The sequence below is a fragment of the Dipodomys spectabilis genome, unplaced genomic scaffold, assembly GCF_019054845.1.
Source record: "Dipodomys spectabilis isolate Male_0828 unplaced genomic scaffold, ASM1905484v1 ptg000436l, whole genome shotgun sequence".
Lineage (NCBI taxonomy): Eukaryota > Metazoa > Chordata > Mammalia > Rodentia > Heteromyidae > Dipodomys > Dipodomys spectabilis.
The window spans coordinates 2,658,897-2,674,246 of NW_024871113.1; the positions used below are offsets into that span (position 1 = coordinate 2,658,897).

Sequence of the window (15,350 nt, forward strand, 5' to 3'; positions counted from 1 at the left end):
AGGGTCTTTGGCACCCTGCAGCATACAACGGGAAATAGTACAAGGTTATAATAGGAGGGGAGGGGAGTGGAACTCTTTCATTCTTGCCTGATCTAGTTTTAGTAGAAAAAATGACCACTTCTGCTGAATGAGAGATAGCCTAACTGCCAGGCACTGTTAAGATGCAACTGGAGAATTTCTTCCTGACTTTTGTTGTCATCTTGTGACTGATGAAACTCCCCTGGAGACTTGTTTCTTTCAAGAAGCTGCCTGCTCTCTGTTCTTAATCCCTGTGGATTAAAGCAGGAGGCACTAGAGTGGCCAGAGTGTCAAGAGTAAGAAAGAAGCAAAAAAAGAAACAAACTAGGAGAATACTCATGAATGAGCAGGCATTTTTAAAAATCAGGTTGTCTGCAATATTAAGCAAAATGAATAGTAGTGAGAGAGGCACTGGGATTTTTTTTATTCCAGGGGACACACTGCACAATCTAACATTGATCTCTCCATTTTGAACAAATTATGTCTTGCAATGAATCCTCCTGTGCAAAGCAATTCCATGTCTAATAGGACTGCTGGCATGGTAGTGGTAAGAATGGTTGCAGCTCCCTACTGGCTCTATTTGCTTGGAAAAAGAGCTTTCCTGGTATGGTAGTTAAGGCAGTTTTCAGAGGGAGAGCTATTCTTCTTTGCTCTATTTTTGAGAGCCTTCTATTTGCCAGTCATATCATACCTTCCTTGTGATTCACTTCTACAAGTGGAATACCCCCACCTTGGTGAGCACCAAAATGGCCAAAGTGCAAATAACCTTGTTGGCTACTTCACCTAAGAAAGGAACAAGGGAAGCCTAAGCCAAGTCCCTAGTATTGCTAGGAAGTCTTGCCTTGTTTATTATGGTATTGCCTAGTACATTATGAAGATGTTTCATAACACCTCCTTCAGTACCCAGGAAAAAAACCTTCCAGCTGATTCAAGTCAGGTTCTGGTGATTTTTGCTAAATACTGACATGAATGCTTCATGGCTTTTGAACAAACTCATATTGCTAATGCTATTTAGTAGCAGTAACTTTGGGGGGGCAGTTATTGCTTTTATATCCAACTGCAATTCAATCCAACAAAACTCAGATGATCAGCCCTTCTTGGATTGTTTAAATTTGTGGGGGAAAAAAATCAATCAACATGAAATGTCAGTTATATGAAGGAGTCGGTAGACCTCCTGAGAAACAATAATACCTGTAGAGATGTTTTCAAATGCTAACCTGGGGATCATCTGTACTTTGGGGATTCTATTTTAGTAAATTTATATTATTTTAGTCCAGAAGAGAAAAACGAAAGGTTTCTTCTTAAACCAAAACCTTGGCAGGATGTAATGCTAAGAAGCAGCCTGAGTATGCCAAGCACAGCCCATAGTGTGTACATCCTGGACGAGGCTGGTTACTGTTGAAGAAATCAGTCATAGGGAAGAAATTCTTCTGTATGCAGGAGAAGATTCCTATCATCCAATGTGTACACAGTGATCCTCTCTCACCACACACCCTTGTCTCCAGGAGCCTCCTTTTGTGATTTGTGCTTCTGAAATGACAAATGGGCTCTAATCTTGAAAATATGGATGTCAGTGTCTCCTAGTATGAGGGTATTTCTTTTCTTTCCATATTAGTCCACACTACAACACTATTTTCTATTCCCTGCTACCTTTCCACTGTCAGAGAAAAAAATACACAACAACCTTCAGTTTTTATCTATACATCCTTTCTAAAGGCCAGAACAGTTAGAACCTGGAAACTGTGACTTAGCTCCCTCCCCCACCCCACCAACACCCTGTACATAAGCATCACATATGTTTTTCTACAAATTGGTATACAGGTGCCATTTAATCGATTCAAATTTAGAAGCTACATCTTCAATGTTCCAAGTGCTCACTCCCTCCATTTCCCCCCTCCCCCTTTACATGTTTTCTTATAAGACATACAGCTTAATCAATTAGCAAACTAAACAGTGTATATATTGGCAATATAGTACAGATGGGTTTATGTCAGAGTAATAGATCACACGAAATGGACCATGGGTACCCCAGTGCATGGTATCTTGGAAGAGCCCTGAGGACACTGGCAGTAGCATCTCTAAGTAGTGCTGTATGAATACAGACACATGCGGATCTGTATCTACATCCATCTGACTAGGCCAAAAGGAGCAGGTAGATGCGAGATAGAGACACACATGCTGGATGGGACCACTGCACACCTTGTCATGCCATTTGAAAGGGCAGTTACAGGTTGCTGGTTTTGCAGCCATTTAAATGACACTTTACGGGAAAGGCTTCTCTAATCGTGTTCAATTTGCTGTTCTGTAGTAAGCATCATTGGAAGGAGACCAAAGCAAGAGCAACTAGAAGTTAAATATACACTTGAGCTTTGCTGCAATACAGAACTTTGGAGAAGGAAGAAGCAGGCTAAAAGATTGGTTTTAAATTTAGATTTGGATTCTCTCCCTTGCTATGTTCTTGACATTGCATGTCTGCATGTGTGTGTGTGTGCATGTGTGTTTTCATGTGTGTGTGTGTGTGTGTTGTGTCTGTGTGTGTGTGTTCTATCGTATCATCTCCTGAAGAATGCTGGGTTTCGCAGGCAGGCGGCTAGTCACCTGCAGCAACCCAGGGGTCCCGCCGAGGCTTCCAGGCTGCTGTCAGTGTCGGATGCCAGGGTCTGGTCGGTGGACATGGAGGAGATGTCATTGACGGACGAGGATGGAGGGAGACTCTCACTGCTGTTCACTGCTGCACCTGTGCTAAGAAAATGAAGACCAACATGACTAAATCTGGAACCAGGCCCAGGTGGATATCATTATGGATGCAGGAACGAATGGGCAAATGCAAGAGAGATGTCTAGTGTCCATCATTCACTCAGCAAACCTCTACAGAATGGATACAGGAGTCTGTAGTGGATGGTGAAAAGCAAAACACAACAATGCAGAGTTGGCCAGTCACAAGTGATTGGTTTCCAGGCTTGTGAAGTGGCTATCAGATTCCATTCTTATACTAGAAATTACTTGTGATATTTAAAAAAAAATCTGATATATATAGAGATAGATCGATAGATAGATAACAATTCCAGCCACCCGATATATCTCACAACCTCAGTCCTTCCAATATTGTAATATAATGGACCTTGGGTGAGGTAGATGCATTAATGTTCTTAAATAGCTCCCCAGATACTGGATGGTCAGCTTAAGATTGAAAATTGCTGGTTAATGAAGAAGATGAATAATCAAAATCCTTTCATGTAACAACCTGATTCTTACTGCTTTTAATAAAGGAAGCGTTTATATATGTATATATATAATTTTCTTTCTATGAATTTTATTTATTGTAAAGGTGATTTGCAGAGGGATTACAGTTACATAAGTCAGGTCATGAGTACATTTCTTTTTGAACAGTGTCACGCCTCTCTCATTTTCTTCCAGTTTTTTCCCTCCTGACCTCTCTTCCCTCAAGTTGTACAGTTCATTTCCAATGACGTGTCTGGTGAGTATCACTGCTGAATTAGTTCGCCCCTTATCCCACCATTTCTATGCTTCCTAAAGGGAACTTTTAAAATGCAAACATGCAAGAGTCCTGTCTCAAAAATATAGACTGAGGAAAAGTGTAAAAATCTGAGTTATGTGGAGACCACATTTCTAGAAAAAGGTAGATATATAAAATAAATGTTATGGCATAGTCGTTAATATGACACCAACTTAAAGTCCACACAGAGGAGTCAGGTTAGAGGCTATGTGTGTATTTGTGTGCATGTGTGCATTCACGCATGTGTGTGTGTGTGTGTGTGTGTGTGTGCGCGCGCGTGCATGTGTACTGGAGCTTAAACTCGGGGTCTAGTTACTGGCCCTAAGCTTTTTTGCTAAAGGTTAGCCCTCTTCCACTGAGCCACAGCTCTATTTCCAGGTTCTTGCTGGTTATTTGGAGATAAAAGTCTCATGTACTTTCCAATCCAGGCTTGGCTTCGAACTACAGTCCTGAGCTCTCAATCTCCGGGGTGACTTGGACTACACATGTGAGCCACTGGTGCGTGGTCCAAGCCAGGCTTTTGATGTGAGTTGAGAAACAAATAAAGAATATATTTATTCTGTTTTAACTTTCTAACAGACTTGCTTACTTGTAATCTACAAATAACTGAATTATTAGCTTAGATTAATTTGAAATTTTTCATTTTATCTGCTAGTTGAGAACAAACATTCCTGCCTTTCATAAAATCTACAAAGATATGGACTCCCTGAAGAAACTTATTTAGGGCTGGGAAGGTGGCTCAGTGGTAGAGTGCTTGCCTTGCATGCATGAGGCCCTAGGTTCGATTCCTCAGCACCACATAAGCAAAAAGAAAAAAGCTGGAAGTGGCACTGTGGCTCAAGTGGTAGAGCACTAGCCTTGAGCTGAATCACTGAGGGACAGCGCCAGGCCCAGAGTTCAGGCCCCACGACCGGATCAAAAAAAAAAGAAAGAAAAAGAAAATGAAGAAACTTATTTAGTTCAGACTTGCAATGGCTTTAAGGATAATAAAGGAAAAATGGGCTAAAGTCATTGTGAAATATAATTAAACCACAATGGCTTGGAGACAGCACATTTCTTTTTTTTTCTTTCTATATTATTTATGTCTAAGCAAGATGAGTAGTAAAATTCATGCTTTAATATTTCTCTATTAAAATATCTCTAGTGTTATCACCTAATAAAATAGAAGGCAAGGAATTCTTACGAGAGTTGTAGCTTATCTAATAATATATAGTATTTGGTAAAAGTTAGTAAATCCAAAAGTACAGTTAAAATGGGACTGGATCTAGGGAAGAATCAAACACCTAAACTAAGACATACTATATACATCTGATTTGTATTTTAAACTTTGATTTGCTGATTAGAAAAATATTGATATAATCTATGAGAATGTAAGAAAATATAGGGAAACAATGACAGGAAGCACTGATCCTCAAGTTAATAGTAAAGAATTTTGGTAAATTCCATTCTAGTCTTCTTGCTGGAAAATTTCCCTAATAATCATTCTATAGCTAGCTTTGAAGACAATATTTTCATATACAGAAAATATTAGGTCCTTTTTCATGTTCTTTAAGCTAAAAACATTATTACCTCTAATATTAAAATGTCTCCAGTAGAGATTTTTTAACATCTTGTTAACAATTTCTGGTAATTACTCTTATTATCAAAATTATGTGTCAGGTAAAAATTTGTCTGGCTTCAATGTATTCCAACTTTACTTAATTATATCCCTCCTAGAATAGTGCAAAAATACTTTATTTTCTCTCCTGATTATTAGCAGACAAGCCTTCATCCCCTTAAACAGTGCAAATACACAGCTCTGTTTCCCCTCTACCTGATCTGTATTCAATTACACCAGCATCCTTCATGTTGTTTTATAAGCTCTAGTCCCTCACAACTTAATATATCACTATAGACTTCTCAAAACCCTTTCAACTTTCTCCTATAATTTTTACAAGGTAGAAATTAAAGACCCTAATCAATGTCCAATCAATTGTGAGATTGTTTTTCTTTTATTGTCCATTTGCACTTGGATGATATATTTTTATATTGTGGATGATTTTCCAATCACAATAATATACTTTAGACAGTTTTGATGAGATAATTCCTATCTCATGTCAAAACAAAGTATGCACATATCATTTTTGTAACCATTTAAATAAAGTTTTATTTAAAGGCATGCCAAACTATTTTCTGAAGCAGGTGTCAAACTATTTTCCTACCAGCAGTTCTAAAGAATCACTATTTCTTCACACTCTCATTAATACTCTTTACCATTTGCATTTTTAAATAGAAGCATCCTATTGTATGTGAAATGAAATCTCATTGTGGTGAGAACTGTAACTGCATAATGACTGATGGTGTTGAATATCTTACTGGTCATTTGTATATCTTCTTTGGAGATTAGTCTACTCATATCCTTTGGCCCATTGTAACTTATGTCTTCTTCTTATTGGTTCATAAAAGCTCTTTACATAGTGTGGATAAAAGTTTGTTAAACATTGCAAATAATTTTCTTCTATTTCATTCTCTCAAAAATGTCTTTTGAGCACAAATGTTTATTATTTTGATGCAATTCACTGTATTTAATTTCGTGCTGGTGCCCGTGTGTGTTTTCAATATCCGTACTAAGTAGCCATTCCCAAACACATATTGTGGAAACTTTAATTCCTGTATTTTTAATCTAAGAATTTTATAACTTCAGCTATTTTATAACTTTGGCTCTTTTATACTTGTGACTACAACCCATACTGAGTTGATGTTTGTGTATGTTATGAAATAGGGCTTCATTGTTACTTCTTTGAATCTGGACATGCATTCATTCCCATACTATTTATTAGCCCATCAAAATTTTGACATCCTTGTCAAACAATAATCAATCATGAATGTGAGGAATACAACTTAGTTCTATCCCACTGATCTAAAGGTAAGTCTTCATGTGGTGTTAATAGGGCCTTAGTAATTAGGTTGTAGTTTTAAAAATTGTTTTTCTGCTTTAATTCCCTATAGGAAATACTATACTAAGGGCAATAAAGGCCATCCTCAAAAGTTGTGGCTTCTGTTGCCAGGTTAAAAGACTGTCTCCCAGTGCGAGTAACCACCAGGGCTCATAGTTAAAACTACATATGCTTATTTCCTGGCTTTTTCCCCCAACCTTTTCTGTAAATTGTAACAGTTCTATAGGAAAGACAGAACGGACCAAGAATAAATTCATTTTCCAAGTTCTATGTATATCTGTATTTTCTTTTAATGTAAATATTGGAGCACAGAGCCAGGTCTAATGGCCTGGACAAAAGAGATGAATAGAGATAATCTTTGCAGCTGTAAAAGCTAGGTTAGTCCTGGATTCCTTTAATAACGTCTAAGCCATTACAGGAGATTAATTTATTTGCTCATTTTTTTAATGCCAGTATTGGAGCACAGCTTTTTAGTGGTTAATTAGTGATAAGTGTCTCTAGTAGCCCAGGTTGGGCTCAAATTGCAATCTTCAGACCTCAGCTTCTTGAGTAGTTATACACCCAGCTACAGGAAGTTTATAAAAGATAAATCTTAGGAAAGAAGATTGATATCCAACTAAATTGCATGCAACAAAAAGGGTTATTTTATATGGTCTTCTAAAGCAACATTTAATGTGTAACTATAAAACTGGGATCTAGAACAACAGCATTTTTTAAAAAAAATGATCTACTTTTCAGGAAATTTACAAAAGAACTAATTTTAGACAGTAAAATTTTTTGTGAATCAAGATCATTGTTTTCTGTTGTTTTATGTATTAATTGCTTAGAGAAAGTATATCTTAAGGAAACTAAAGTTGAAGCATTGGTTTGTTTTAACATCTTTAAAATAAAGTTTGATTTGTAACTGATTAAATGATTCACTATTGTTTTATAATAAAAGACATGTTTTATTGATTTATATTTTCTAACATTTCAAATGCCTAAAGAAAAACATTTAAAGCCTAATGGTGGGACTGGAGACATGGCTCAAGGTATTGACTACCTAGCCAGGTGCCAGTGGCTCACGCCGGTAATCCTAGCTACTCAGGAGATGAGATCTGAGGATCACAGTTCAAAGCCAGCCCAGGCAGGAAAGTCTGTGAAACTCTTATCTCTAATAAACCACTAGAAAAACTGGAAGTGGCACTGTGGCTCAAGTGGTAGAACACTCGCCTTGAGCTGAAGAGTGCAGGGACAGCACCCAAGCCCAGAGTTCAAGCCCCACGACTGACAAAAAAAAAAAAGTACCAACTACCTACCTAAGCAAGAACAATGCCCTGAATTCAGTGAATGCAGTGCTGGGAGGAAAAAAAAGCCTAAAGATCTTAATATAATAGTCCTATTGTGATTAGTGCCTTTACATGCTATACAAAGAACTAAAATTTGGTTTCTGCATTATTATATTATTATTAAACAGTTAACATTTATTTAACTTTATTAAATGTCATGTTTTACAAAACATTGTTACATAAAAAATAAGGCAGGTTGAGAACTTTAATCTCCCATGTTTTGATGAAAACTTTAAATAAATTTACATATATATAATTTCAACTATATAGTTATTTGCAATATAAAAATAAATCATATATGTTATATAACTTATATTTTATTATGTAAAATATGTAAAGTAAGTTTATATATAAAAAATTTTTCTCTATCTTTTCTTTTTTTGGGTGGGGGACCGGTCGTGGGGCTTGAACTCTGGGCCTAGGCACTGTCCCTCAGCTCTTCAGCTCAAGGCTAGTGCTCTACCACTTGAGCCACAGTGCCACTTCCGGCTTTTTTCTTTTTGCTTATGTGGTACTGAGGAATGGACCCCAAGGCCTCATGCATGCAAGCGCTCTACCACTAAGCCACCTTCCCAGCCCTTCTCTATCTTTTCTATTATACTAATTTTAGAACATCTGAGGCATGACTATAGATCAGTAGAGGCCAATCTTTCTTTATTAATCTCCATTTAAAAATGAAAAGAAGGGGCTGGGAAGGTGGCTCAGTGGTAGTGCTTGCCTTGCATGCATGAGGCCCTGGGTTTGATAAGCAGAAAAAGCCATAAGTGGCACTGTGGCTCAACTAGTAAAGTGGTAGCCTTGAGCTGAAGTGCTGATGGACAGTACCCAGGCCCAGAGTTTAGGCCTCCTGACTGGCAAAAGGAGGAGGAGGAGGGGGAGGGGGAGGGGGAGGGGGAGGGGAGGGGAGGGGAGGGGAGGGGAGGGGAGGGGAGGGGAGGAGGAGGAGGAGGAGGAGGAAAAGAAAACAGGATTTTAATGTAAGATATGAGTAAGATTGGTATTTTAAAGAGATTTTCTCAATTGTGAACACCTGGAAAGTAAATCATATTTCAAAGTATATTGAAGAGCTGGGAGTTTATATGTGTGTGTTTTTAACTGACTAAGAAAAACTATATACATATATATTATATATATATATATATATTGTTCTTGTTATACAGATCAGGCTAGACTTGAAATAATGGTAGGCCAGGCCACACTACATAACCCAGGTGCCCTCCAACTCACATTCCCTCTTCCTCTGCCTTCTGAGGGCTGGCATTACAGACATGTGCCGCCATACCTACCTTGTAAATAAGCAGTGTAATTTCTATAATCTCTATTCAAAGTCTTTGCAGGTTTATGACATATGCCTAAGTCATTCTAAAGATGGCACTCTAAAGAGCCATTCAATTCTTCAAGTTCAATTACCTAATTCTCATGTGATTGAAATCTCAGAGAAACTGAATTGCAGGAGAGAATTTACTTACAATTTTTGCAATGATCCTAAACTACTTTTCTACTTGTTTTTAATTATTTGACAAACAATGTATTTTTCTCTCTGAATGAGAATTTCTCTTGGTTTCTGGCAGAATTATGCTCTTTCATGGGCAAGCTGGTTTTAACTTTGTAAGCCTGGCCTGGCAAATTCTGTTTGAGTAGAACACCTAAGATGCTAGCTTTCATTTTAATATTGAAGCTCAGAAATACTCAGCATAGGGGACACTCTTCCAAAACCTCTTATATTGCACAAATTGGCTAAGAAGGACTTTTCCTTTATACTGCTTTTCTCAACTACAAAAAATCAGACTGACAACAGAATATGCCCATCACATCTGAAGGAACCAAAGCCCAGAATAATCGGTCAGTAATGCCCTGATAGAAAAAGGTTCATTCAGAGATAGGAGGAAAATCAAGATAGAAATGTCCCTCCCCTAAAAACAGTAACTAAAGTGCATAGGGTCAGAGGGTTCTTCTGCATGCTAACTGTCCTTCCACTAGGTGGCGCAACTGGGCCTTTATGTTTGTGTTCTGTTTGTATGTTCTACTCACGGTGTTGCAGGCACATGTATGTGGCCCATTTTTTCAAACTTACTCCTTCAGGTGCCTTTGGTGGAATCCACGTGTCAATACAGGAATAGACAGCCAACCAGAGAGCACAGCATCCCAATATCTCAAGATTGAGGAAAGACCAAGTGCTGATAGGTCACTCCTGAAATCTAGCTATTCAAGAGGCTGAGACCTGGAGGATTGAATGAGACCTGGAGGATTGAAGCCAGACTGGGCAAAAAACTGTCCAAGGTTCTAAGTAACCAGCATAATGCCAGATTGGAGGTAGCCTGAGAGAGCACCAGCTGTTAGCAAGGAAACCAAGCAAAAGCATGAAGCCCTGAGTTTAAGTCCTAGTGTGCTCACACACATGCGTACACACACACACACAAAGATTGAGGAATGGACAAGAAAGAGGGAGACATGTAATAATAATAAGGCTCACTTAATAAAATTACATTAAGTGAAGTAAGCCAGGCCCAAAGAAACATAGGTCCCATGGTTTCCCTTATTTGCAATAACTAGTATATGTCTGAGTCAAGCAGAAAAGGTCAGATAAGTTGATGTTAGGGAAATGAACCCTAAGATATGTATTCAAATGTTTTTTTTTTCTTTCATGTGATTGTTTCTAACATATTTATAAGATTATTTCTTTGTTGCTTTGTATGTCCCTCCCCCACGGAATAACCCCTGCTTTCACTGTATTTGATGTTGGTATAATTTGTGGAGGGGAAGGGAAAAAATAAATTGTTTAAATAGTGATACAGGTGGACCCATTGCAACAATGAGATGTACAAGTCGTTATGTCGAAAAATGAACTTTACAACTTTGGCTCGGGAGAATAGGGGGCGGAGGGATGGGAAGGGATGGGAAAGGGAAACAAAGGAGGAGGCAACAATGCTTAATAGGAAATGTACTCATTACCTTGCCCATGTAATTGTAACCCCTCTCTACGGTATTTTCACAATAATAATAATAATAATAAGGCTCTGAAGAATTAGGATGCTGTCTCAAAAATTATTTTTCATCTCCAGCTCCCTATAGAAAATATCATGCTGGGAGATGAATGACTTACTCAAAGCCTTGGTTCCTGGTACTAGGAGGAACTTATATTCCAGTTCCAGGAAAGGGCCCGCAGCTAAATTTTTTTTTCAGTTGTAACACTGTTATGTAAAAAGTAAGACAGGTTGAGAATTTTTGCCTCTCCTGTTTTGATGAAAATTTTAAATAACTTTACTTATATAAAAATTATTATATATACTTATGCAATTATTTGTAATATACAAATAAATCATATAATATGCCATTCATAGTTATATAATTAGTTATATAAAATATGTAAAGTTTATATATAAAGCAAATTATATTTCTATATATATCTCATTTTCTTTGTGTGGTTGTATTGAATACCAGAGCCAGTCATCTTCACTTGATGTGACTATGTTCCATACCAGAATCAGACCTTATGGGCCACAGGCTCTAGTAAAGTAGCACAATCGTTAATATTTTTGCTGTGTTGCAAGATTTGAAATCAGTAAATGTGAATCCTCCAGTTATCTTCTTTCAGTATTGCTTTGGCTTCTCTGTGTTCTTTAAACTCCAGATTTCTGCCATAAGTGACAATTCTGATTTTTGCATTGTGGTTAATCTGTAAAAACCAATTTGGGGAGTAATGTCACCTAACCACCCAGGACCACCACAATGGCTGTCCATTTCTTTTAGTCATCTTTAGTTGTTTTTTTTTTTTAAACACTATTGTCATTTTCAGAACACAAAGTTTGTTACTATTCCTAATATTTTTTTTCCTTTTTTGATGGCATTTTAAACAGAATTGTTTTCTGTTCATTGCTAATATACAGCAGCATATTTGTTTACATAAGAAGTTTTGGTGGCAATGGATTGAAATCTAAACAGAACAAGTGGTTATATTTACATCATGTATGTTATATTTCCAGTGCCCTCCCTAGCAATAAACTCTCCATAAGTAAGGAATCTTTATTTTTTAGGGTAGTGCTTATAAGACACAGCACTGTTATTGTACTTACTTTTGTTATTTTTTATTGTCAAGGTGATGATGCACTTATTTTAATAGGCAGCATCTTTTTAACACACAGTAGAATTGTCTAAATGTTGCACATACAAGTCAGTCCGATGGGGTTGTAGAGTAACCCTAAGGAGCCACTACGTATGGTAAGATTATTATAGCTTTTCATCTATTATTAGGCATGTTTGTGTTTCTCTTGCTTCTTTTTTACTCTCATTATCTTGTAGTTCTCTTGTTTTTCACAGTGTATTGCTGAGCACAGAGTAACTACTCAGTTTAATAAAATAAGAGTCAAGGTTGTCTATGTACTAGTATGGCTAGGTTCAGTGAAGAAAACTAAATTTCTCAATGCTCTGAAACTGGTGAAACTATTAAGACTATTGGGCCAAGGAGAACCATCTTGCATTAGTCATCTTTCTAACGGCCCTACCCTTTATACTGTCAATACTGAGTATAAATTACCATTAGTATTTAACTACTCAACATTTCAGAATCTACCAAAGTCTTTACCAATTATACTTCTAGGGTTCCATTGCCTACCTAATATACTTGATTTCTTACAGAATAAATTCATTAAAAGGCTTTCCTTTCCAATGCTTCCTATTTAACACTCTAATTGATATTATATTGATATTGTATTGGTTTTCTTTTTCTTTTTCTTTCTTTCTTTTTTTTTTTTTTTTTGTTGGTTGTTGGGCTTGAACTCTGGGCCTGGGCTCTGTCCCTCAGTTCTTCAGCTCAAGGCAAGTGCTCTACCATTTGAGCCACAGGGCCACTTCTGGTTTTCTGAGTGGTTTATTGGAGATAAGAGTTTCATGGACTATCCTGCACGGGCTGGCTTTGAACTATGATCCTCATATCTCAGCCCCCTGAGTAGCTAGGATTACAGGCATGAGCTACCAGCACCTGGTGTTATATTGGTTTTCTTGAAATTTGTTACTTTGAGAATATTTATGCCACAAAAATTAGCTGTGATTGTTAATTATGAATGAACCCACCCATGTTAGAGGAGTCCTTTGCCTTGGCTGGACCTCCTCTACTTAACTACAATAAATATCTCCGGATGGCAACAACTGCTGGCTTGAAGCTGACCCTATCAAATCTATTTTTATATAGATAAGAACTGAGTTTTATAAACCATAAAACCAAACACAAATAGAAGAGACAAGACATGAACCTTGGCTTCAAGTTAATTTACTGCTAAGTACTTGTGAGAACCTCTTAAAACAGAATTGAACTGAACCGAATCATTTTATAATGTCCACTTGGCCAGGACATTCCAGCAGTGATAAATTTCCCTTATTTTTGTAATATTCAGCTGAAACCAGTTAGAGATACATGTAAAAAAATCGTTTGCCAGCCAGGTGCTGGTGGCTCACGCCTGTAACCCTAGCTACTAAGGAGGCTGAGATCTGAGGATCACAGTTCAAAGCCAGCTAGGGAAGGAAACTCTGTGAGACTCTTATCTCCAATAAACCACTCAGAAAGCCGGAAGTTGCGCTGTGGCTCAAGTGGTAGAACGCTAGCCTTGAGCTGAAGAGCTGAGGAACAGCACCCAGGCCCAGAGTTCAAGCCCCACAACCCCCCCCCCCCAAAAAAAAATCATTTGCCAGACAGACACTTTATGGCTCATGCCTGTAATGCTAGCTTCTCAGGAGGCTGAGACCTGTAGGATTGTGGCTCAAAATCAGCCCGAGCAGAAAAATCTAAAAAACTCTATCCTCCATCTCTAATTAACCATTAAGATGCTGGAATTGTGTTCATTTCGATAAGCATCATTTTATATAATCATGTGCGCATAGCAAACTCCAAGAAATGGAAACAAGAAGTTCTGTTGTCCTGTTAGTGTTTCTTTTTTTTAAAAAAAAAAAAAAAGATTTCCTTTTTCTTTGGTTTTATTCCCTTTTGTCGCTTTTTGACTTCTGTACACTTTGTCTTGTATCTAAGTTTATCTGATTTGGGGAGGGAGAGGGGAAGCACGGAAACGGTGAGACAAAGGGTGAACCAATTCAGCACTGATACTCAGTAGACACTATGCTGGAAATGAACGATACAACTTGGGAAGAGCGGAGTTGGGAAGGGAACAGCTGGGAGAGAATGAGAGAGGAGGTGATATATGGTTAAAGGGAACTGTACTCATTACCTGACCTATGTGACTATGACCCTTCAGTACATCACTTTTACAATAAAATTGTAAATAATGCTAATGGTAGAGTGCCAGCCATAAATGAAAAAGCCAAGAGCTTGAGGCCCTGAGTTCAAGCCTCAGTACTGGCACAAAACAAAACAAAACAGTTCATTGACCATCAAGGAAGCATCCTAAATTATGAATGAAAACAGCATTAAAAGGAATTGAAAATACTAACAGCATATTAATGAGGAATATTACTTTACTTACATTTTACTTTTAAAATTAGCTTTTATGGAATTAAGTAATTTATGCTTATGGGGATTTCTCAGCTAGAAGTTATATAAACAAAAAATAGTCATTGTTTTGGGGAAGAAGTGTGATCTGCTTTTTCAGAGGAAATTATTTTCCTGTCCACACTCTTCCAAAGAAGAAACAAAAGGGCAGATACAATGAATGAGAAGAAAAACTAGAAGGGAAAAAAAATGTCTGAGTTATACTTCTTTCTCTGTCTTCATGGTCTTGAACCTTAACTTGTTTGAGTCTGACGTATTTCAAATATAAATGAAGACGCTTATTTGACTATACCATGACTGTAGCATGGAGGGGCACACTCCAATGGAAGGAAATTCTCTGCTGAAGAAAAAGGGTTGTACATAAAAATACATAGGGAGCCCTTTGTTTGATGTAGAGACTGAAAACTCTCTAAATGGGTCTTATGGGTGCTTCATTTCTCAGGGAGAAGAGAGGTGGGAATAGAGAGCTGCTAGATGCTATGAGCTCCTGTTTATTCTAACCTAACCTTTCGTATCAAGTGCTTTTAGAGGAAAATTAATTTCTATTCATGGGCTGCTGTTCCCCCAGCAATCTTTACAAATCAATTCAGGAAGCAACTAGCTGTGCTATTCTGAAAAATAAATCACTGGGCAAGGGAAGTCAGATCGCAGAAGAGAGCACATTTATTTAGGAATGCACCTAAAGTCCAGATGTGGTTCCTATTGATAGGCAACAATTCCATCAATAAATTTCAGACCTATAATTTACCCAGCAAATTGTGTTTGGCTTTCCATTGACATCTTTAAAGCATCACTAAAGCATAGGTTTGGCTATTGGAAGCATTCTGTCCCAGGGAATTTCATTCACTTATTCTCCAGCTATTGGATTCTGTTTCTTTACATGAGTATTAAGAGAATCTATACTGTAAAACTGCTTTATCTGAGTCATGTAAAAAATAAAATATTCCATGAAAATATTCATGGAAAAGGGGCAAATAAAATGTAAAAAAGGTATCTTTTTAAAAGTTTTGTTTTTAAGGAATGAGTTTTTTTTTTCTTTACAGCCGTTTACTGCA

At 37.4% G+C, this 15,350-nt stretch overlaps 1 protein-coding gene across 3 annotated transcripts in view; it reads right to left on the reverse strand.

Annotated features, from left to right (window-relative positions):
• Positions 1 to 1,828: 1,828 nt before the first annotated feature.
• Positions 1,829 to 15,350, reverse strand: part of Mapk10 (mitogen-activated protein kinase 10) — a 317,866-nt gene continuing 304,344 nt past the window's right edge. Inside the window, exon 14 of one of the 3 annotated variants that reach the window (XM_042668407.1) lies at positions 1,829 to 2,755. In XM_042668407.1, the coding sequence (XP_042524341.1) occupies positions 2,613 to 2,755 (143 nt within the window). In that variant the 3' untranslated portion in view covers positions 1,829 to 2,612. Of the gene's footprint in view, positions 2,761 to 15,350 lie in introns of all 3 variants that reach the window. The other 2 variants (XM_042668409.1, XM_042668408.1) reach the window with 2 other exon arrangements.